At 49.4% G+C, this 23,811-nt stretch overlaps 1 protein-coding gene across 2 annotated transcripts in view; it reads left to right on the top strand.

The window, feature by feature from the left end:
* Nucleotides 1–518: 518 nt before the first annotated feature.
* Nucleotides 519–23,811, top strand: part of DDX31 (DEAD-box helicase 31) — an 82,806-nt gene continuing 59,513 nt past the window's right edge. Inside the window, exons 1-4 of one of the 2 annotated variants that reach the window (XM_073555981.1) lie at nucleotides 519–740; nucleotides 3,832–4,061; nucleotides 6,662–6,737; nucleotides 7,157–7,200. In XM_073555981.1, the coding sequence (XP_073412082.1) occupies nucleotides 651–740; nucleotides 3,832–4,061; nucleotides 6,662–6,737; nucleotides 7,157–7,200 (440 nt within the window). In that variant the 5' untranslated portion in view covers nucleotides 519–650. The remainder of the gene's footprint in view (nucleotides 741–3,831; nucleotides 4,062–6,661; nucleotides 6,738–7,156; nucleotides 7,201–23,811) is intronic. The other variant, XM_073555980.1, reaches the window with a different exon arrangement.

Raw genomic sequence — 23,811 nt, 5'->3', positions numbered from 1 at the left:
TGATCAACGATAGCCAGCAGGGGAGCCGGTCGGAGGTGACTATCACATGTAGCGCTATCGCTAGCAATATCGCTGCTCCGTCACAAAATTGGTGACGCGCTAGCGATATCGCTATGTGTAAAGCCCCCTTTACAGGGGAAAGCTCCGAAGACGCCTCCAATTTAGGTGTGAACAGGGGATCAGATTAGGTGGTTGCCTGGCAACCGAACTCACGGACTACAATCATTGGGTGATGTAGAGTATGATACGATATTACTATGTGCTTACATAAACCTCGCATATGTGGACGGGGCGGCCATGTTCTCGGAGACAGGACACGACTGGCTAAGCGGCTTTCTAACACTAGTAACCAAGTAACAGTATCATTCCTTCTCCTTTTCACTATTACATATAATGTACAGCTGTCGCGTGGCCCCGTACACAGAGGGCTGGCGGCGGCCATTTTCTTGAAGTCATTTAATCATCCAACACTATTGTCAAGTCTAAAACAAAATGGGACCATGAGCGGGGACACTAAGGTGCTCTGGTGTCTGCTGCCTCACAGGAGTGGTCGGTCAGGTTGCAGACAGGCAGTGTGGGGCAGCCCTGCTCGGGGCCTTCCTGTGCTCACAGTCACACGTGTGTCTGCGTGGTAGTGGAGCGGTAGAGCTATGGGCGAGCAGGGGTTAATCCTTAATATTTCTGAGGCTCCTGTGAAATCCTACAAGAACGTGCACAAATCAAAGCCTGTGAGGAAGTGGGTGAGTGCAGCATTTGGGGCAGTGTCTGTCTCAGTGGAAGTGGGTGAGTGCAGCATTTGGGGCAGTGTCTGTCTCAGTGGAAGTGGGTGAGTGCAGCATTTGGGGCAGTGTCTGTCTCAGTGGAAGTGGGTGAGTGCAGCACGGGGGGGCAGTGTCTGTCTCAGTGGAAGTGGGTGAGTGCAGCATTTGGGGCAGTGTCTGTCTGTCTCAGTGGAAGTGGGTGAGTGCAACACGGGGGGGCAGTGTCTCCTTCAGAGGAAGTGGGTGAGTGCAGCACAGGGGCAGTGTCTGTCTCAGTGGAAGTGGGTGAGTGCAGCACAGGGGCAGTGTCTGTCTCAGTGGAAGTGGGTGAGTGCAGCACGGGGGGCAGTGTCTGTCTGTCTCAGTGGAAGTGGGTGAGTGCAGCACGGGGGCATTGTCTGTCTGTCTCAGTGGAAGTGGGTGAGTGCAGCACAGGGGGGCATTGTCTGTCTGTCTCAGAGGAAGTGGGTGAGTGCAGCACGGGGGCATAGTCTGTCTGATATCTTTCCTTTCTGTCTGTGTCTCTCACAGGAAGTGGCTGGTGCAGTACTGGGGGCAGTGTCTGTCTCTGAGGAAGTGGGTGAGTGCAACATGGGGGCAGTGTCTGTCTCTGAGGAAGTGGGTGAGTGCAACATGGGGGCAGTGTCTGTCTCTGAGGAAGTGGGTGAGTGCAACATGGGGGCAGTGTCTGTCTCTGAGGAAGTGGGTGAGTGCAACATGGGGGCAGTGTCTGTCTCTGAGGAAGTGGGTGAGTGCAACATGGGGGCAGTGTCTGTCTCTGAGGAAGTGGGTGAGTGCAACATGGGGGCAGTGTCTGTCTCTGAGGAAGTGGGTGAGTGCAACATGGGGGCAGTGTCTGTCTCTGAGGAAGTGGGTGAGTGCAACATGGGGGCAGTGTCTGTCTCTGAGGAAGTGGGTGAGTGCAACATGGGGGCAGTGTCTGTCTCTGAGGAAGTGGGTGAGTGCAACATGGGGGCAGTGTCTGTCTCTGAGGAAGTGGGTGAGTGCAGTACTGGGGGCAGTGTCTGTCTCTGAGGAAGTGGGTGAGTGCAGTACTGGGGGCAGTGTCTGTCTCTGAGGAAGTGGCTGAGTGCAGTACTGGGGGGGCAGTGTCTGTCTCTCTCACAGGAAGTGGCTGAGTGCAGTACTGGGGGCAGTGTCTGTCTCTCTCACAGGAAGTGGCTGAGTGCAGTACTGGGGGCAGTGTCTGTCTCACAGGAAGTGGCTGAGTGCAGTACTGGGGGCAGTGTCTGTCTCTCTCACAGGAAGTGGCTGAGTGCAGTACTGGGGGGGCAGTGTCTGTCTCTCTCACAGGAAGTGGCTGAGTGCAGTACTGGGGGGGCAGTGTCTGTCTCTCTCACAGGAAGTGGCTGAGTGCAGTACTGGGGGGGCAGTGTCTGTCTCTCACAGGAAGTGGCTGAGTGCAGTACTGGGGGGGCAGTGTCTGTCTCTCACAGGAAGTGGCTGAGTGCAGTACTGGGGGGGCAGTGTCTGTCTCTCACAGGAAGTGGCTGAGTGCAGTACTGGGGGGGCAGTGTCTGTCTCTCACAGGAAGTGGCTGAGTGCAGTACTGGGGGGGCAGTGTCTGTCTCTCACAGGAAGTGGCTGAGTGCAGTACTGGGGGCAGTGTCTGTCTCTCTCACAGGAAGTGGGTGAGTGCAGTACTGGGGGGGCAGTGTCTGTCTCTCACAGGAAGTGGCTGAGTGCAGTACTGGGGGCAGTGTCTGTCTCTCTCACAGGAAGTGGCTGAGTGCAGTACTGGGGGCAGTGTCTGTCTTTCTCAGAGGAAGTGGGTGAGTGCAGTACTGGGGGGGCAGTGTCTTTCTCAGAGGAAGTGGGTGAGTGCAGCACTGGGGGGGCAGTGTTTGAGTCTCTCAGGAAGTGGGTGAGTGCAGCACTGGGGGCAATGTCTCTCAGAAGTGGGTGAGTGCAGCACTGGGGGCAATGTCTCTCAGAAGTGGGTGAGTGCAGCACTGGGGGCAATGTCTGTCTCAAAAGTGGGTGAGTGCAGCACGGGGGCAGTGTCTGTCTGATATCTTTCCTTTCCGTCCCCTTAGAGGACATGGCACTTCTTGTTTTATATACTGTAATGCCACAGTATTGCAGTAAATGGACAAGATGGCGGTCTATAAAGCCACATTGCAGGCTGGGCCTCACCAGATGGCTCCTGTGGGGGGCTGCAGCAGGAACCTGGCTGCCATTACAACCCATCGGCCCCTTGTGATCATTTTACAGGGAGGCTGATGGGAGCTGGTGCAGGTGCTCCCCAGTGATTGCGCCATTTAAATGCTGCCGTCAGTGATCGACCACGGCATGTAAATGGTTAGCTGCTGTAAATAAGTCCGGTCTCTCTGTGATTTGACCCTCAGACCTCAAAAATCAGACCTGTGATCAGCCATTATGGGTCCTATCAGTGGAAACCCTTCTATCTAGGTGCGAGTCCTGGGAAGGTTTCCCATTTAAATGGCTGATGCCAAAGACATTAATACATTGTTTTATTCTTTTTAAAATAGTATCACTTTTGGGGGATTTCCAGTATAAAGGTCCCCCAAAGTCACTTCCAAACTGATTAGGTCCCTAAAAAATAGATTTTGTAAATTTCCTTGAAAAAATGACAAATTAGTTCTCCAGTTTTATATCTAACAAAATAAAAGAACATTTCACAGATGGTGCTGATGTAGAGCAGGCATGTGGGAAATATCATTTATTAATGTTTTTCTGTGGTATGATTGTATTAAAGGGATAATCATTCAAAGTTTGAAAATTGCTAATGTCTTGAAATTTCTGTCAAATTTCTGATTTTTTTTTTTTTTTTTATAAATAGAAAACATCAATCTAAATTTACCATTAAAATAAAGTATAATGTGTCACGAAAAAACATTCTCAGAATCACTGGGATATGTGGAAAACTTTGCGTTATCACATAATAACACTTCATCAATGTGGCCTGTCACTAAGGGGTTCTAATGCTTCTCACAGTGGAGGTTTTGTCACATTGTGCTCTGGATGGATAAGTAGTTTTACAATGTATCCGTTTGTCTTTGGGATAATGTCTTTTCTTCTGTTGCAGGAGAATTTTAAGGCTTTAGCAAGAAATAAGTCCAAAGATGCCAGCAAAGCGCCTCCTCCACCTAAACGGCCAGCACCTCCTCCGTCACCAAAACTTCACGGTAAGAAAGCAAAAGCCGATGTCATCCTCAAGAAGGCAGGAAGGAGCGAGGAGCGCCCCAAAGGGGGACGGCCAGCCATCAAGACGTCATCCCTGTTCAAGAACAATCCGGAGCTTCCTGACATCGAGAGGTCAGTTCCCATCTGACTAGCAAGCTGGCTTAAAGGGGATGTGTGAAAAGCATGGCTGCCGGCATTCTGAAACGACACAACTCTAAGGCTATGTGCACACGTTACAGCATTGCCGCGGGAATTCCGTAATTCCATTCCACGGGAAATATGCGAGAAAATCGCATTTTAATTCCCGCCTACTTCCTGCAGAAAAATTAGCGATTTGCAAGGGTAATTAGCTTGCAGAATTGCTAGCGTTTTCCAAGCGATCTGTAGCATCGCTTGGAAAACTGATTGACACGTTGGTCACACTTGTCAAACATAGTGTTTGACAAGTGTGAGCAACTTTTTACTCTAGAGGCTGCCTATGCGGCATCAGTAGTAAGAAGATCTAATGTTAAAAAAAAAATAAAAAATGGTGTTTTTCTCACCTTCCGACGTCCCGCGCAGATTTCCTGATGCTCCCGGCAGGTCCTGTTCCCAGTGATGCATTGCGACGATGACCTTTGACGTCGTGGTCTCAAGAGACCGCTACAGTATCACGAGACCGCAACGTCCTCAAAGGTCATTGTCACAATGCATCACTGTGAACGGGACCTGCCGGGAGCATCGCTGAGGCCTGGTGACGCTGCGGGGGACGCCGGAAGGTGAGAATATGATGATTTTTTTATTTGAATTCTATTTTTTTTTTTTTTCAGGGATATAGTACCCACAGCCCGGAGGAGACTCTCCTCTCCTCCACCTCCTGGGTACCTTCCGCAAATGTTCGACTTGCTTTTCGTATGGTGGGCACAGCCACATGCGGAAAGTAAGCAGAACAATGCATTCCTATGTGTGCGGATTTTCCTGCGCTTCCGCACAAAGAATGAGCATGCTGCGTATTTTTCCGTGATGCAATTCCGCCGCGGAAAAATCCGCAGCATTAGCACAGCATTGTGGTATCCCATAGGGATGCATGGGATGCTTTTTTTTTGGCGTTTTCGCGGCAAAATCGCTCGTTTAAAATTGCCGCGAAAACGCAAAAAAAAAAAGCTACGTGTGAACACAGCCTTAAGGTGGGGTCTGGTATTTCAGCATTAATTTCAATGGAGCTGATGTGTAATACTGCAAACTTCCTCTAGGCCAGAGTAGCAGTGTTTCTGGAGTAAAGCTGCCATATTTTCTACTTTTATTAAGCCCTTTTAAAGGGAATCTCACCAGAAAAAAAACACTATTAACCTGCAAATATGGGGATAATCTGCAGATTAATAGTGTTCCTCACCTGCCCGATGCTTGATGTAGCCGACTGGTGCAGGGACAAAATGAACTTTATTTCCTACCCCTCCCCCCAGAGGTTTCGGTCACTGGGGCGGCGCAGGATCAGTCGTTGCTCTGAGTATACAGAGAGGCCACTGTAACCGCACTTGCAGCACTGACTGACACTCCTCTACATTGGGGCCGGCTGTCATTCAGTACCGGGAGCGCGATTACAGACGCCGCGCTGTATACTCAGAGCAATCACTGAACCTGCGCCGAGTCCGCTCCCGTGACTGAAACCTAAACACTGAGGGTGGAATAAAGTGAATTTTCTCCCAGCAGCGGTCAGCTACATGCAGACATCGGGCAGGTTAGTAACGCTATTGGCACCCAGACTAGCCCCATATGTGCAGGTTAATAGCGTTTTTTCAGGTGACAGGTTCCCTTTAACTGTCCTGTGACATGATATCACTTGGTGTCAAAAGATGATGTTATTAGGTCTCATTAGCCGTGGTTCCCTTAAAGGTTTTGTAACGAACGTCTGCAGTCAATCTGTCAGCATTCTCTGATACAGGTAGTGAGAAGGGGCAGTTATGTGACCACAAGTATGTGATCTGCATCCCCCCCGGCCATATTTTCACTAGATCTCTCCGGCCTTGCCAATATGCTTGTATTGATCGAGGTCATGCAGGATTCTCAAGTCTACAGTCAGTGATAAAGCTGGAGAAGCAGCACCACAATATAGGTGATAAATGTGTGATCACTGTGGGGTCTGATGGCTGAGATTCCTACTGATCTCAAAAATGAGGCTTTGAGGCTGTGTGCACATGATGCAGATTTGCAGCGGATTTTACCGCGCAGAAACGTTGCATATCCTCATTGTGATGTACAGTAGCCTTAAAATCAATGAAAAAAAAAAACGCTGCGGATTTTTCCGCGCGGTTTTCCTGCGGTACAAAATCCGCAGCATGTTACTTCTTTTGCGTGGTTTTCCACCTCCCCTGTCTCCAAATCCACAGGGGGAAAACGGCACAAAAACCGCGAGGAAAAATGGAAGAAATCCGCAGGAAAAATGCAGGTCATTTGACCTGCGGATTTCTTCTATTCTGCGCGGAAAAATCTGCAGGGCTAAAAAGTCCGTCTGCACTCAGCCTGAAAGTCCCCTGTGCAAATGGAAAGATATTGCTCATGCTGGACCACCCCTCTATTATCTCCGTATGGCATTGTGGTCGCACATGCTCGCTGCTTCTCCCATAGAAGTGAGTGGGGCTGGGGGTCACACATGTACACAGGGGACTTCCGTTCTCAGAATCTTTGGGGGTCCTAGCTGTGTTTTCTCAAACAAAGAGACCTAAAAATCCAGTCTGGACTTTTTCCTTCTCTAGATCGGAAGTGAAGCAGGTGCAGGAAAAAGTCTTCTCCTCCGATTCCTTCTCCGAGCTCGGACTGCACCCACATCTGGTAAGTGAAACAGGATATAGCTGAGCTGAACATGCGCTATAACTGTGCCTGATTGTGCAGCAGCTGCTACTCTGCCCTATTAGAGAAGGGTTTTCAAGGACCTGATAAAAGATATTTCTTTTGTATTCCTTGTTGCCCACATGCTATACCACATTCCTTCTGTGGTGGGCACTGCAGGAGAAATGTGCGGTCTCCTGCAGCATCCTCTGATGTTACCCATTGATTGCCAGTGGGCCCTCATTTAGGTGGAACAATCCCTTTAAGTTATAAAATTAAACTCTGCAACATCTGCATCGACTGAAAGTAATTTTACTTAAATAGACCCTAACACCCCCCTTTGTTCCCATGCTTTCTACTTTTTTTTTTTTTTTTTCCATTTTTTTTTTTATAAACCTCCATTTTACATTTGTTTCTTTAAGGTGGCCACCCTCACAGACGTCTTGGCAATGAGCAGGATGACCAGGTGAGTCTGCACTGTAATATGTTACGTTCTTAGATCCCTTTGGACAAACATTTTAAGTGTTCTCAGAAGATGGGAGATCATAGGAAAGGTCCAATGGCCGAATGTTCTAAATGTACAGAAATGTACAAGGATGGGATATTTTGCTAAATTAAATTCTCACTGCACAGTCAGTACCAATACTGAAAAGAAGGAAGAATTGTAGGCATTTAAAGAGACCTGGGTGGATGAATAAAGAACTTATTCACTTGTTAAAAAGGAAAAAATAAATGTATATTAACCCCTTTACCCCCAAGGGTGGTTTGCATGTTAATGACCGGGCAAATTTTTACAATTCTGACCACTGTCCCTTTATGAGGTCATAACTCTGAAACGCTTCCATGGATCCCGGTGATTCTGACATTGTTTTCTCGTGACATATTGTACTTCATGATATCGGTAAAATTTCATTGATATAGCTTACGTTTATTTGTGAAAAAGACGGAAATTTGGCGAAAAATTAGCAATTTTCACAATTTTCATGCCCTTAAATCACAGAGAGATGGCACACGAAAAACTTAATAAGTAACATTTCCCACATCTGCACAATTTTGGAACCAAATTTTTTTTTTTTTTGTTAGGAAGTTATAAGGGTTAAAAGTTGACCAGCGATTTCATTTTTACAACACCGTTTTTTTTAGGGAGCACATCACATTTGAAGCCACTTTGAGGGGTCTATATGATAGAAAATTCCCAAAAAGTGACACCATTCTAAAAACTGCACCCCTTAAGGTGCTCAAAACCACATTCAAGAAGTTTTTTAACCCTTCAGGTGCTTCACAGGAATTTTTTGAACGTTTAAAAAAAAAAAAAAATGAACATTTAACTTTTCACAAAAAAATTACTTCAGGTACAATTTTTTTATTTTTTTTATTTTACCAAGGGTAACAGGAGAAATTGGACCGCAAAAGTTATTGTGCCATTTGTCCTGAGTACACTGATACCCCATATGTGGGGTAAACCACTGTTTGGGCCCATGGCAGAGCTCGGAAGGGAAGAAGCGCTGTTTGACTTTTTTAACGCAAAATTGGCAGGATGCCATGTTGCGTTTGGAGAGCCACTGATGTGCCTAAATAGTGGAAACTCCCCCCACAAGTGACCCCATTTTGGAAACTAGACCCCCCAAGGAACTTATCTAGATGTGTGGTGAGAACTTTGAACCCCCAAGTGCTCCACAGAAGTTTATAATGTACAGCCATAACAATAAAAAAAATAATTTTTTTTCCCCACAAAAATGATAACTTTGCCCTCGATTTCCCCCCCCCCCCCAAGGGTAACAGGAGAATTTGGACCCCAAAAGTTGTTGTGCAATTTGTCCTGAGTAGGCTGATACCCCATATGTGGGTGTTAACCACTATTTGGGCTCATGGCAGAGCTTGGAAGGGAAGGAGCACCATTTAACTTTTTCAGTGCAGAATTGGCTGGAATTGAGATCAAACGCGACATGGCATCTGAAGAGCCCCGGATGTACCTGAACAGTGGAAACCCCCCAATTCTAACTCCAACCCTAATCCCAACCCTAGCCCTAACCCTAATAGGAAAATGGAAATAAATACATTTTCTAATTTTATTATTTTTCCCTAACTAAGGGTGATAACGGGGGGTTTGATTTTAAGATTTATAGCGGGTTTTTATGTTTGGCAGCTGTCACACACTGAAAGACGCTTTTTAGTGCGAAAAATAGTTTTTGCATCACCACATTTTGAGAGCTATAATTTTTCCATATTTTGAACCACAGAGTCATGAGGTCTTGTTTTCTGCGGGACGAGTTGACGTTTCTATTGGTACCATTTTCGGGCACATGACATTTTTTGATCGCTTTTATTCCGATTTTTGGGACGCAGAAAGAACAAAAACCAGCAATTCATGAATTTCTTTGGGGGGGGGGGGGGCAATTACACCGTTCCGCGTTTGGTAAAATTGATAAAGCAGTTTTATTCTTAAGATCAGTACGATGACAGCGATACTTCATATTTTTATGTTTTGGCGCTTTTATACAATAAAAACAATTTTTAAAAAAAAAAAAAAAAAAAATATTTTTGCATCTCTTTATTGTGCGAGTTATAACTTTTTTTTCATTTTTCGCTGATGCTGTATGGCGGCTCGCGTTTTTTTTGCTGGGCTAGATGACGTTTTCAGTGGTGCCATGTTTATTTATATCCATCTTTTTGATCTCGTGTTATTCCACTTTTTGTTCGGCGGTATGATGATAAAGCATTGTTTTTTTTGCCTTGTGTTTATTTATTTTTTTTTGTAAGGGGTTCACTAAAGGGGCTAACTAGTGGGACAGTTTTTTTATAGGGTGGGTCATTGCGGATGCGGCGATACTACAGTACAAAGTTTGGACACACCTCATTCAAAGAGTTTTCTTTCATGACTATGAAAATTGTAGATTCACTCTGAAGGAATAGATAGCCCCCTAGCATATATTGTCGGTGAGACAAGATGAAAACACAAACGCATGCAGAAAAATAGACTGAGTAAATCCTGGGGCCCAGACTGACTAGACGGGACAGGAAAGGAAAGACACTGTCTGCAATGACGCAAAAAACCCTGAAAAATCCAACACGTCTGATGCTCAAAAAAAACCCTGAAGTCACACGACTTCACCCCCACTATATCAGCACTCTGGTATATACTGAAAGCAAAGCAAAAAGAGACCAATATAACAGGGAACAGAACAAATTGACACAAGCCGTAACATATGGGCGGTGATCCAGCACAGCCCCAGCAGGAGCAAGCCGACCCGCACAAAGCAGAGATAGACCAGATCAAATGCAAAAAGATTAGCAAATGAACCATGCAGGAACAGAGCAGGAGACATCAGACCTCAGATGGCACAGGAAGAAAATCAGCAGGGATTGAAAGAAGTCGGCTGTCTTAAATAATCCAGTCAGAAACCCCAGATCTCCAATCGTCATCATTATCAGGTGGCAAGCCTCTGTTAATCTGACCAGCTCACTACCTCTAGTACCCACCAGAGGGAGCACAGAAAGGGACTTCACAACACTCTTGGCATTCTCTTGATGAGCTTCAAGATGTACTCATTTGAAATGGTTTTCACTTCACAGGTGTGCAATGGTTGGGACCATCAGTTGTGTTGTGCAGAAGTCTGGTGGATACACAGCTGATAGTCCTACTGAATAGACTGTTAGAATTTGTATTATGGGGAGAAAAAAAAGCAGCTAAGTAAAGAAAAACGAGTGGCCATCATTACTTTAAGAAATGAAGGTCAGTCAGTCCGAAAAATTGGGAAAACTGAAAGTGTCCCCAATTGCAGTGGCAAAAACCATCAAGCGCTACAAAGAAACTGGTTCACATGAGGACCGCCCCAGGAAAGGAAGACCAAGAGTCACCTCTGCTGTGTAGGATAAGTTCATCCGAGTCACCAGCCTCAGAAATCGCAGGTTAACAGCAGCTCAGATTAGAGACCAGGTCAATGCCGCACAGAGTTCTAGCAGCAGGCACCTCTCTACAACAACTGTTAAAGGGAATCTGTCACCCCTTTTTTGAGATATCATATAATGATATCATTCAATTGTGTGTCACATAAGGATTCTCTTAGTACTTTTGCTTCCCCCTGACCCCGCACCTTTCATGCATAAATACCTTTTTTATATCGGTTCAGATGTATGTAAACTGCCACGGTCTGGTCTGCTGGGCGGGGCTTATTCAACTGCTTCCCCCCCCCCCCTCCCTGTCTTGCTCTATGCATTTTTTCTTGTGTAGAGCAAGACACGGAGGGGGGAACAGGTGAATAAGCCCCGCCCAGCGGACCGGACAGCGGCAGGTTACATACATCTGAACCGATATAAAAAAGGTATTTATGCATGAAAGGGTCAGGGGGAAGCAAAAGTACTAAGAGAATCCTTATGTGACACACAATTGAATGATATCATTATATGATATCTCAAAAAAGGGGTGACAGATTCCCTTTAAGAGAATACTTTGTGCAGCAGGCCTTCATGGTAAAATAGCTGCTAGGAAACCACTGCTAAGGACAGGCAACAAGCAGAAGAGACTTGTTTGGGTTAAAGAACACAAGGAATGGACATTAGACCAGTGGAAATCTGTTGTTTGGTCTGATGAGTCCAAATTTGAGATCTTTGGTTCCAACCACTGTGTCTTTGTGCGATGCAGAAAAGGTAAACGGATGGACTCTACATGCCTGGTTCCCACCGTGAAGCATGGAGGAGGAGGTGTGATGGTGTGGGGGTGCTTTGCTGGTGAGACTATTGGGGATTTATTAAAAATTGAAGGCATACTGAACCAGCATGGCTACCACAGCATCTTGCAGCGGCATGCTATTCCATCCGGTTTGCGTTTAGTTGTAAGGGCTATTTGACCAAACAGGAGAGTGATAGGGTGCTACGCTAAATGACCTGGCCTCCACAGTCACCAGACCTGAACCCAATTGAGATGGTTTGGGGTGAGCTGGACCGCAGAGTGAAGGCAAAAGGGCCAACAAGTGCTAAGCATCTCTGGGAACTCCTTCAAGACTGTTGGAAGACCATTTCCGGTGACTACCTCTTGAAGCTCATCAAGAGAATGCCAAGCGTGTGCAAAGCAGTAATCAAAGCAAAAGGTGGCTACTTTGAAGAACCTAGAATATAAGGCATATTTTCAGTTGTTTCACACTTTTCTGTAAATTATATAATTCCACATGTGTTAATTCATAGATTTGATGCCTTCAGAGTGAATCTACAATTTCTCCTACGCCTCATTGGGGGACACAGAGACAGTGGGTGTTATGCTGCTTGCCACTAGGAGGACACTAAGTAAACACAGAAATAAGTTAACTCCTCCCCTGCAGTATACACCCTCTCGCTGGCTGGGAATTCCCCTGTTCTTTCTTAGTGTCTGTAGGAGGCACTTGGGTCTGGCCTCAGACCCCACCGTTTTTATTTTTGAATTTTCTGTAAATTTTTATTTTTTAATTAACGGTGTGAAGGGGGCGACGGTTCCTTTCTACGGCCCGCTCTCCCCCGAACCAACAACAGGCAAGCACGCGGAGTATACCTCCCCGTACACTTTCCTGCGACGACTGGGGCTGATTCTCCTAGCGATGGTTCCTTTACGGTCCCGTTACCCCTCACGGATACGAGGGCGAGCGCACGGAATGCACGGAGAAGATATGACCAGCGCTTTCAGATGCCCTGAATCAGCCCCATAGCTCTCTGTCCCCCTGCCCATAGGGTGGATCGATTGAGCAATACCCCTGTAACAACCTCTCCGGCTTTGCTACATCGCCCGGGAGCTTTTTTACCTCAGAATATGAGATGGGATGAAACCTGCAGGCTCCTAGACGGCACGGGATTGGAGGTATGGGGTCGGGTCCTGGTCCCTGGGAGAAGCGCTGACCGAGTCTCAGCGGCGGCATACTGGCGCCCCGTCGCGGCCCCCTGCTCCCTCCTTCACCCGGCGCTCGCCGCAGGTGGGCCCAAAAATGTAGTCCCCGGCTTTCGGCCTACTAGGCCGCAATTTACATAGCGCCGCCCACTGTTAGTGCCGCCCACGTCTTTGGCGCCTCTCGCTCTGTACGAGAGGCGCCCTGCTAGTCTCGGGGGGGCCATGTCCTTAACCCCTTCTCTGCTCCACGGTTTCTGTGGTGGGGGTGCACACACGGATGGACAACTCCTGGTGACACTACACGGCCACCTATATTCCTCCCAAGGAGGCGTCAAGACCGCGGGTAAGCTGCATCTGCTCTCAGAGAAAAGCTTAACCCCTTCGCTGCACATTCGCTGCAGCCCAGGCTCTGCTTGTAACCCTTTCACAGGTACTATGTCTCAGTTTAAGGAAGCAAAAAAGGGGGCTAAGAAGAAGCACACTGCGTTCTTTACCGCTGGTACCTCTTGCAAGACTGCCTTGCCCAATACCCAGACTAATCCGCTATACACGGATTGCGACCCGGCTTGTGTAAAAACGCCATCTGCTGCAAGGTGCTCCCTGCGTTTAGCCCTCCCTGTGTGGGCCGTGTCCTTGTCACGGTCTGTCAAGTCACTGACCAAGGCTATAGACTCCTCCGCAAATCCTCTTTAAGTCAGAACGCGTCTTTACCGCCCGAGGAGGGCTTTGTCGACGGCCGGAAACCTTCCGCCAGCAGGGGCCGTGCTCGTTCAAGGGATCCTCAGGTCTATAGAAAGCAGACCTATGACGTGTCCCCTAGTTAAGTTCGCGATTCAGCATCGGCGAGTTCTGTCTCTTGCTCTCCCTCTCCTAATGTTCGCAGAGAACGTGTCTGAATTCTGACATGCCAGTCCCTCAGAATTCCCCAAATGTCCATGAATCGCTTGATTCTCTGACAGTCAGTCAACAAGTTTCTGACGTTGGACGAGAATATTCCCGCTCCGGAACACGTTATCTCCTTTAAGAAGACTAAACGTGTACGCAGGGTATTTGTCAGCCATCCGGAGTTGAAGGACATTGTCCAGAAACGTAGGAACCGACCACATAAGCGGTTCACAGGGCAAAAGCCTATCGAGGCTAAATACCGCTTTACTCCAGATCTAATGAAGGATTGGTTACAGTCCCCCCTCGGTGGATCCTCCTGTATTGTGCCTTGCTCCTAAAACGCTTCTATCCGTTTCTGAGGGCTCTTCAGTCAGAAAACCCTCCGATTGTCAAATTGGCTACCTCGCCAGTTCAGTTTTTGGAGCTTCAGGAGCGGCTTTTTTCCCACCTTTCGCGGCGACTTGAGTAGCTAAGGCAATGGCCATTTGGCCAGAAGTCTTAATTACTGCCTTCCAACGTAGCAGTCCTCCTCTGGAGACAACCAGCGTCGCCAAGCAGATAATTCACGCAGGGGATTTTGCAGTAGACGCCTCTTTAGATGCCGCTAATTGCGCTGCTAAGGCAACCGCTAATGCAGTCTCCATCAGAAGAGCCCTATGGCTACGCGACTGGCGGGCAGATTCTACCTCCAGAGACTTCTCTGCTGTATGAAACTGGTCACCTGTTTGGACAAGAAACTAGACCAGCTCATTTCTGACACTTCCGGGGGGAAGAGTAGGTTTCTTCCCCAGCAAGGGGCTGCCCGGCCGTTTTCGGAATCAACAGCCGACTCGTTTTTCGACCTTTTTCGCAACAGCTCCAGCTGGTCCTCCACAACCTTCTCTTCTGGATCAGGTTGGTCCCCGCATGGAGACAGAGATTCCCAGGTCTCTCACAGACCTAAGCGCTCTTGGAAGCCCAGGCCGACAGCATCTGGATCTAAGGAAGCAGATCCCATAGATCCTCTACTCAATGACTTGTTGTGGTATCCAGCAGACACAGACAAAGTGGGCGGTCGTCTGCTGTCATTCAGTCACAGCCTTCCTTCGGGCCGTTCATGCGCTGCAAAGGGACGGGAGTCATCCTTCCGGTCCCTCAAGACTAATGGTTCAGCGTTTTTTTATTCAAACCTTTCTTTGTGGTTCCAAAGAAGGAAGGAACAATGCGGTCCATACTGGACCTAAAGCTGTTATATCAGTTTGTCAAAGTACGGCTATTCCGAATGGAATTCCTCCGAGAAGAATACTTCTAGTTCGTTGCCTTGCCCTTCGGTCTCGCCACTGCCCCCTGGGTCTATACCAAGGCCATGGCGGCTGTCATGGTCATTCTCCATGCTCGGGGAGTGGTGGTACTGCCGTATCTGGACGACCTGCTGATTAAGTGGATATCACAGTAAATACACTTTCTCGCCTGGGTTGGAAGATAAACTTTGAAAAGTCTTTTCCAACACCGGTCCCACAGATTTCCTTTTTGGAATTGGTCTTGGACTCTTCCCACGGGTTGGTCATTCTCACTCCAGAAAAGGCCGAGCCTTACAACATTCAGCGCGGACTCTTTTCCCAATCGGTTTCTCACTCCATACATTTTCAGCATGATAGTTCTGGGAAACATGGTGGCAGTGATGGGAGCAGTCCCATTCGCACAATTCCATTTCCGCCCTTTACAACATGCGTTGTTGTTAACTTGGGACAAGAACCCGATCTCCCTGGACCACCAGTTCCTTCTGTCCCTGTGGGTCAGACGAGCCCACAAGCGGGGGACACTGAAATCCTCCCTGAGGTAAGGGAAGTTCTTTTTCCCAGTACGATGGTCGGTGGTGACCATCGACGCCAGTCTCCTAGGCTGGTGTGCATTTTTTTTCTTCGTCACCACGCGGCACAGGGTCGTTGGTTAATTCGAGAGTCAAGTCTCCCCATCATCATCTTGGACATTCGAGCGATCAAATTAGCTCTACTGAGTTTCCACCATCTCCTCGCTGGTCACCTCATCAGGATCCAATCCGACAACGCCACGGCTGTGGCGTATATCAACCGTCAGGGGGGTACTCGGAGCAGGATGGACGTGCACGAAGTAAGCCACATCCTCTATTGGGCCGAGACCAACCATTCGCTCATCTCAGCAATCCACACCCCGGGTGTGGACAATTGGGCGGTGTTTTTTTTTTTTTTTTTTCCCCTCAGTCGCCAAGGCCTTGCCTCAGAAGAGTGGTCTCTTCATCGGGAAGTTTTTTTTCAGCAGATCTGCCATCGCTGGGGGACTCCGGATGTCGATGATATGGCCTAAAGACTAAACAGGGTTCTTCGATTCATTACCCGATCGCGCGATCCATGCGCCATCCGAGTGGACACCCTAGTTCTGCCGTGGCAACGGTTCCGGCTCCCATGCATTCTTCCCTTGCTCCCGAGGGTCAAGAAAATTAGAGCAGAGGGAATACCAGTAATCCTGGTCGCGCCAGATTGGTCGCACCTGCCATGGTATGCAGAACTAGTACAACTAATCGCCGGCGTTCCCTGGCGACTTCCAGATCGCATGGATCTTCTCTCACAGGGCCTGATTTACCACCATAACTCCGGTGCCCTGTCTTTGACGGCGTGAACGTTGAATCCTGTTTTTTAGCACAGGTTGTTTTTTCTCCCGATGTGATCTCCACCATGATTAATGTTGGGAAGCCTGTGTCCATGCGCACTTATCACCGCACCTGGAGAACCTTCTTCTCGTGTTGCAAGGATCATGGTCGATCCCCCACTGGTGTTTTCTATTCTTTCCATATTGGAATTCCTACAATCCGGATTAACGTCAGGTCTCGCGTTTAGCTCGCTCAAGGGCCAGATTTCAGCCTTGTCAGTGCTATTCCAATGCAAAATTGCCACCGGGCTTCAGTTGAACACATTCATTCAGACAGTATCCCAGGTAGCGCCTCTATATTTTAAGGGCCATTAGAACCATGGGACTTTAACTTAGTTCTCAAAGCCTTACAGGAGGCTCTTTTCGAAACACTGCAGGATGTACCACTAGCTATTCTCTCTTGGAAGGTGGCCTTTCTAGCGGCAATTACGTCAATTACACAATATTCTGATTTGGCAGCCCTGTCCTGCCGTCCTCCGTTCCTGAATTTTCATCAGGACGAGGCAGCTCTCAGGATGTCCCAGTCTTTCCTGCCCAGAGTCGAGTCTTCTTTTCATCTCAATGAAGAAATTGTTTGGCCTTCCTTCTGTCCGGCTCCAGTACATTGCATTGAGACGGCCTTCCACACCCTCGATGTCAGGGCTCTGAGACGGTACATCTCATGGATGGCTCCCTTCTACAAGTCAGATGCCCTGTTCGTACTTCCACAGGGGGATAGGAAGGGTCTAGCCGCTTCAAAACCACGCTAGCCAGGTGGATTTACTTGGCTATTCAGGAATCCTACCATGTCCGGGACACACCTGTCCCAGCAGGGATTAAGGCGCATTCTATCCGCTCAGTGGGCGCCTCTTGGGCCATTGGCAGATGCATCCTGCAATCGGCAGTACCACAGTGTTGAGCCAGTGGTACATGGGGTATTAGCAGTTGTATGCTCCCCACCCAGGGACTGCTTTAGGACGTCCCACTGTCTGTCCCCCAATGAGGAGTAGCTGAAATAGTGAATTTTGTGTACTCACCGTAAAATCCTTTTCTCCGAGCCAATCATTGGGGGACACAGCACCCACCCTGGCCTATTGGCTCACTGTAGCATTTTTAGGTTTTGACAGAGTTACGATTATTGTCATTCGTTCAATGCTCCTATTGCTTTTTTTCACCGAACTGGGGAATTCCCAGCCAGTGAGAGGGTGTATACTGCAGGGGAACTTTTTTCTGTGTTTACTTAGTGTCCTCCTAGTGGCAAGCAGTATAACACCCACTGTCTGTGTCCCCCAATGATTGGCTAGTAGAAAAGGATTTTACGGTGAGTACACAAAAATCCCTATTTTCATCATGAAAATAAAGAAAACTCTTTGAATGAGAAGTTGTGACCAAACTTTTGGTCTGTACTGTAAATGTGTACATTTTATTTATTTTAATTTACTAAAAAAGAATTTATTAGGGAAAATATATACCATATATACTCGTGTATAAGCCGATATTTTTAGCCCATTTTTTTGGGGCTGAAAGTCCTCCCTCTCGGCTTTATACACGAGTCATATACCTGGGGGTCGAAGAGGTAGTGGGGGTGTCAGAGATCATACTGACCCCTTCCTGACGCGTCTCTGCAGCCCCTCCCCTGCTTCTCCCACAGTCTCCCTTCCTTCCTTCCTTCAGCGGTCACGTGGTAACCACTGATTAAACTCATGAATATCTTATGGCTGTGCTGTCATGTGCTGCTGATGCCGGTGGCAGAAGTGGAGGACTGTGAGATTAATTTAAGATGTTGTGTATTTTTTTTATGTTCTGGAAAAGTACAGATGGAGGTTCATTATTAGTCACGAGCAAGCGTGCTCGAGTGCTATAATGGAGAATCTTTGGCGTCCTTGAATAGTGTGTTACAGTTCTTTGCAGCTGCATGCCTCGTGGTTGTTCAACAGGTGCATCGCATGCGAGGTTTGCATTGTTTTTTTAGACCATCCCTGCATGTGTTGGAGCTGCAGCGACTGGAACACAGTATTCAAGCACACCGAAGACACTCAGTTAACACCCAAGCATGGATTACACCTTGTCTAAGCCTGTTTGCTCATCACTAGTCATTATACCAGGAAGGGGCTGAGGATGTGGACATGGGGGGCGAACAAGTATGTCTTTATAGAATCTAGAACGTTACAAGGTCCAATACATTGACCAACATGCAAGTTGGGGCCTAGCTCCATATTTTGCATTGGGGTCCACCGGACTTAAGTTTTTCCACTGATTAAATGGACTGTCGGCACAGAATGTGTACACAGTCAGTGTACAGACTCTTGGTGCTCCATGGTTCGGGCATTCATTTATATTCCCCTTCCTACCTGCTTGTTTTCCATCCATATCCGTCCTTCTGGCTCTAGGAAGCCAGAGCTGTCAATCAAAGAACAAGGGAGTGAAGATAGAGGGAAAACAAGCAGGTGTGTATAAAGGGAATATGTCACCATTTCTCGTTCGCCTTATTGGGGGACACAGAGACCATGGGTGTATGCTGCTGCCACTAGGAGGCTGACACTATGCACAAAAAAAGGTTAGCTCCTCCTCCGCAGTGTACACCCCACCGACCGGCAGGGAATTCCTCAGTTTAGCTTAGTGTCAGTAGGAGGTGGACACGGGTCTTTAATTAGACCCATATCTACCTCGATGTGCGTCCGTTCCTTTTCAGGTTTTCCCGGAGGGATACAGTGTGAATGGTCACATCTGTACTCCCACAAGGAGTCTGAGTACGGCGTGTACTGCCACCCCGTATCCTCACAGTTCTTCGTAGCAGGACCACCAGCCTTCCAGGCGGACGCCAACACGAAGATGTGTCAGCGATCCAGAGGGTCCTCGTCGCCAGTTTCCCACCCACTCGCCTGTCGGTTGGATGAGACGCAGACTCTTCATGTACAGCGGGCCCGGGACGGGTAAGTATTGGGACCCTTCGGCCTGCAGCATTCCTCCCCGAGGGCACGTTTGCCGCGTCGTCCCTGGAGCAGGGATGCGGTGGCGCTGCGAACTCCTGCGCCCATCCTGCTCCTACAGCCAGCCCACCCCTGACACTCCGGGTATTCCAGGGTCCTCTCGCAGCGGCGCTCACATTGCGGCACCTCCGCGCCGACCCCGTGCTGACAGGCGGCCGCCGCTAGTAATTTAGGCCCCGGCTTCTGTCGGGCCTACCTTAGCGTCGCGGCCACGCCCCCCGCACCTTTCTTCTAAGCGGGCTTCTCTCCCGCCCGTTACAGGCCCTTCTCAGCCTGTTCCTGGCCAGGGGCGGTGCCGGATTCAGCAGGCGGTTAGCTCCGCCCTCCTCCCCCTGGGAGCGCGTTTTTCCCTGTTTCCTCTCAGGCGGTCGCCATCTTTGCAGCCGCACAGCCGGACGCCCCTGTCAGCCGGATATCGCTCCCTGGGCCTGTCAGCCAGATATCGCGCTGTCCTGCATCTGCAGAGAGGTGGACACCTTCGTCTCTGGGGTCACCGGACCGTGAGTAGCTCTGCATCTGCAGGCTGACACCTTTCTCTGCACCCTGTCCCCCAACCTTCCGGCACTACCTCAGGTTTCACTATGTCTAACTCCAAATCTGACCGTAACCGCCCTGCGGCTCCCCCCTGCACTCTAGTCAAGTTCTTTGCATGCTCTTCTTGCAATCGCAAACTTCCCTCAGGTCAGTCCACTTCCCTCTGCCTGGATTGTAGCAATCCTATTCAACTTGTCCCTAGTAGCCGTTCTGGATAAGTTACCCCTGGACACCGCTACAGGGTCCAGCAGGCCTCAAGAGGTTCCACCTGAGTCGGCCTGCATTAGTCGCAAAAGACCCAGGCAGGATCTCCAGCCGGAATCCTCTCCTCGCCCCATGTCACCACATAGTCCTTCTCGGCAGCCTCCCTCCCGGCCCTCCTCTCCCGAGTCAGGTGAAGCGCTCTCGGACAGGTCATCTGAGGGGATGTTAGAGCTGGATTCGGAACATGAGGGTTACTGTACAGAACCTCATTGCAGCGATCCATCAGACCTTCGACATTGCTGACCCACCTGCGAAATCCTCAGATCAGGAGGTTTCGTTCAGACGGGAGGAAACACCCTCCAGGGTATTCCCTTTACATTCCGAGTTTGGAAAGATTTTTACCAGGGAAAGAGGAGATCCGACCAGACGCTTTCAAAGAGGAAAGCGTCTCGGCGTTCTGTACCCGTTTGCTAAAGAGCTCACGGACAACTGGTCTGCCTCCCCCTCGGTCGACCCGCCCGTGTCCAGGCTTTCTACTAACACGGTTCTCCCGCTTTCAGGCGTGGCATCTCTAAAGGATTCTAATGATAGGATTATAGCATCCCTAGCGAAGTCTGCCTTCGAAGCGGCTTCGACGGCGGTATGCCCAATTTTTGCTTCATCTTGGGGAGCAAAGGCCATAGCTACTTGGGCAGAGGATCTTCGTCAGGGCATCCTAGAGAAAGCACAACCAGATCGATTGGCCGATCTCGCCAATCAGATTTCCCATGCGGGGGATTATCTGCTTTCTGCTTCTTTGGATGCCGCATCCTGCGCAGTTCAGGTGTCCAGTAACGTTGTGGCAATCCGACGTACAATTTGGCTCAAGGCCTGGCAGGCGGACCTGTCTTCTAAAAAGTCTCTTACTAATCTGCCTTTTCAGGGAGGGCGCCTCTTTGGATCCCAATTGGACCAGATTATTAAGGACGCCACCGGAGGCACGAGTTCTCTCCTGCCTCAGTCCAAGCCTCGTAGCCCTCCACTAAGGTGTCAGTTTCGACCCTTTTGGGCTTACTGCCGTTTCAATATGGCGGAGACCTTCTCCAACCAACAAAAACCGCAGGCTCGCCAAGATAGGAAGAAAGTTTCCTTCAGACCCACTCCCTCCTGGCGTTCCCACTCTTCGCAGGGCAGGCCATCTGGACAGTCCACATCAGCATGACTATCCTCGGACTCCCGAGGGTCCCTTCCAATTGGGAGGTCGACTCCTGTTCTTCAAGGACGTCTGGCTGGCCTCAGTAGAGGACGCTTGGGTCAGAGAGGTTGTATCGTCAGGATACAAGATAGAGTTCGTCTCTCTTCCACGGGATCGTTTCTTCGAATCCCGTCCTCCAAAAGATCCAGCTGTGATCCCGGGGTTCTTTACGGCCATCGACTCTCTCCTCAGTTCTAGGGTGATTGTGCCCGTTCCCGAAGCGGAGCGGTTTACAGGGTTTTATTCAAACCTATTTGTCGTGCCGAAAAAAGACGGGGCGGTCCGACCCATCTTGGATCTCAAGCTGCTCAACAAGAGAGTCCGTCTTCGCCACTTCCGGATGGAGTCGGTTCGTTCGGTAATCGCTTCCATGGAGGAGCAGGAATTCATGTGTTCAATAGACATCCAAGATGCCTATCTACATGTTCCCATATTCTACGGACATCAGAAGTTCCTGCATTTTGCGGTTCGCCAGGAACATTACCAGTTCGTCATGCTGCCCTTCGGTCTCGCCACCGCTCCCAGAGTCTTCACGAAGATCATGGCTGCGTTGATGGCCTTGTTGAGGATCAGAGGTCTCGTTCTTTTTCCGTACCTCGACGATATTCTGATCAAAGCTCCCTCTTTCCAACAGGCACGCCTAAGTTTGACGATCGTCCTAGACACTCTTTCCAATTTCGGGTGGATCATCAACAGGAAAAAGTCCTCTCTGGTTCCTACTCAACGTCTTGTGTTTCTGGGCCTCCTGTTCAACACTCGTCTGTCAAGGGTCTTTCTCTCCCACAAGAGAAGATTCTCTCCCTGCGGCAGGATGTACAATCGCTGCAGACCACACGATTTCCATCCCTCCGAACAACCATGAGGGTCCTGGGGAAAGATGGTGGCGGCGATAGAGGCAGTTCCCTTTGCCCAATTTCACGCCAGACCTCTCCAACACGCCATTTTGTCGAGGTGGAACAGGTCGGCTCTGTCCCTGGATCGCCCTGCTTGTCTTTCATGCTGGATCAAGCGGTCACTCAACTGGTGGTTGACGTCACCTCTCATCCTCTTGGGGCGGTCTTTTCTTCCCGTTCACTGGCAGATTGTAACAACGGATGCCAGCCTCCTCGGCTGGGGTGCAGTGTTCCGCCATCACACCGTTCAGGGTCGTTGGTCGACTCAGGAATCTGCTCTGCCGATCAACGTCCTAGAGATACGAGCGATCCATCTGGCTCTCGTCCACTGGAAGAGGCTCCTCAGGGGCCTGCCTGTCCGGATTCAGGCAGACAATGCCACAGCGGTGGCATATGTCAACCGCCAAGGAGGGACACGGAGTGTCTCAGCCCTGGCAGAAGTGTCCAAGATTCTTCATTGGGCAGAGATTTCGGTACTGACAATCTCAGCGGTACACTTTCCCGGCGTAGACAACTGGGCCGCCGATTTTCTCAGCCGCGAGGGTCTCGCGGCAGGAGTGGTCCCTACATCCGGAGGTATTTCTTCAGCTCCGCCGTCGTTGGGGAACCCCGGACGTAGGTCTCCTAGCTTCTCGCCTCAACAGGAAAGTCCCACAGTTTGTATCCAGGGCTCGAGATCCTCTGGCAGTGGGCGCCGACGCTCTGGCCATTCCTTGGTCGCAGTTCAAGCTCCCCTACCTGTTCCCTCCCCTGCCTCTTCCCAAGCTGTTGAAGAAGATCAAAGCAGAAGGAATTCCAGTCATTCTCATCGCCCCGAATTGGCCCAGAAGGTCTTGGTTTGCGGACATTGTCAACCTTCTCGCGGACACCCCCTGGAAGCTTCCAGATAGGGCAGATCTGCTGTCTCAAGGCCCGATTTGCCACCCCAATTCTCGGCCGCTCAATTTAACGGCGTGGCTGTTGAGACCAAGGTTTTGAAACGAGCAGGATTCTCCGGTCGAGTAATTCATACCATGATCCGAGCCAGGAAGCCATCATCTTCCAAAATTTACTACCGTACTTGGAAGGCCTATTTCACTTGGTGTGAGGCCAATAACATCGCTCCCCTGTGCTTTTTGCTCCCTTCCATTCTGGCGTTTCTTCAGGCAGGGCTGGATGCGGGGCTTGCTCTCAGTTCCTTGAAGGGTCAAGTTTCGGCGCTGTCCATTTTGTTTCAAAAGGCGTTGGCCTCCGGCCCTCAGGTCAAAACCTTTCTTCAGGGCGTGGCTCACACGGCTCCTCCGTATCGAGCGCCCGTGGATCCATGGGATCTTAATCTGGTTCTTGAGGTTCTGCAAGGTTCTCCTTTTGAACTTCTCAGGGATGTTTCCCTTTCTCTCCTTGCTTGGAAGGTAGCTTTTCTGGTGGTCATCACTTCCATCCGGAGCGTGTCAGAATTGACGGCTCTTTCTTGCCGCTCTCCTTTCTTGGTACTTCACCAGGACAAGGTAGTTCTGCGGCCTCCGCCCTCTTTTCTTCCGAAGGTGGTGTCCTCCTTTCACCTCAATGAGGATATTGTTCTGCCGTCCTTCTGTCAGAGTCCAACTCACCCTCTTGAGCGGTCCCTGAACAAGCTGGATCTGGTCAGGGCGATGAGAGTCTGTCTAGGACGACTTCCTTGCGAAAGACAGACTCTCTTTTCGTCATTCCAGATGGGGGGCGGAAAGGTCACCCGGCTTCCAAAGCTACTATTGCTCGCTGGATCAGATCGGCAATTTTGGAGGCCTACCGGGTTAAGCATCGAGTGGCCCCTCCGGGGATCAGAGCGCACTCTACCCGGGCAGTGGGTGCTTCCTGGGCGGTA

The sequence above is a fragment of the Dendrobates tinctorius genome, unplaced genomic scaffold, assembly GCF_039654945.1.
Source record: "Dendrobates tinctorius isolate UK_male_01 unplaced genomic scaffold, ASM3965494v1 ptg000231l, whole genome shotgun sequence".
NCBI classification, from domain to species: domain Eukaryota; kingdom Metazoa; phylum Chordata; class Amphibia; order Anura; family Dendrobatidae; genus Dendrobates; species Dendrobates tinctorius.
The sequence above is the reverse complement of the archived record's forward strand: the minus strand, read 5'-3'. Positions and strand labels throughout refer to the sequence as shown.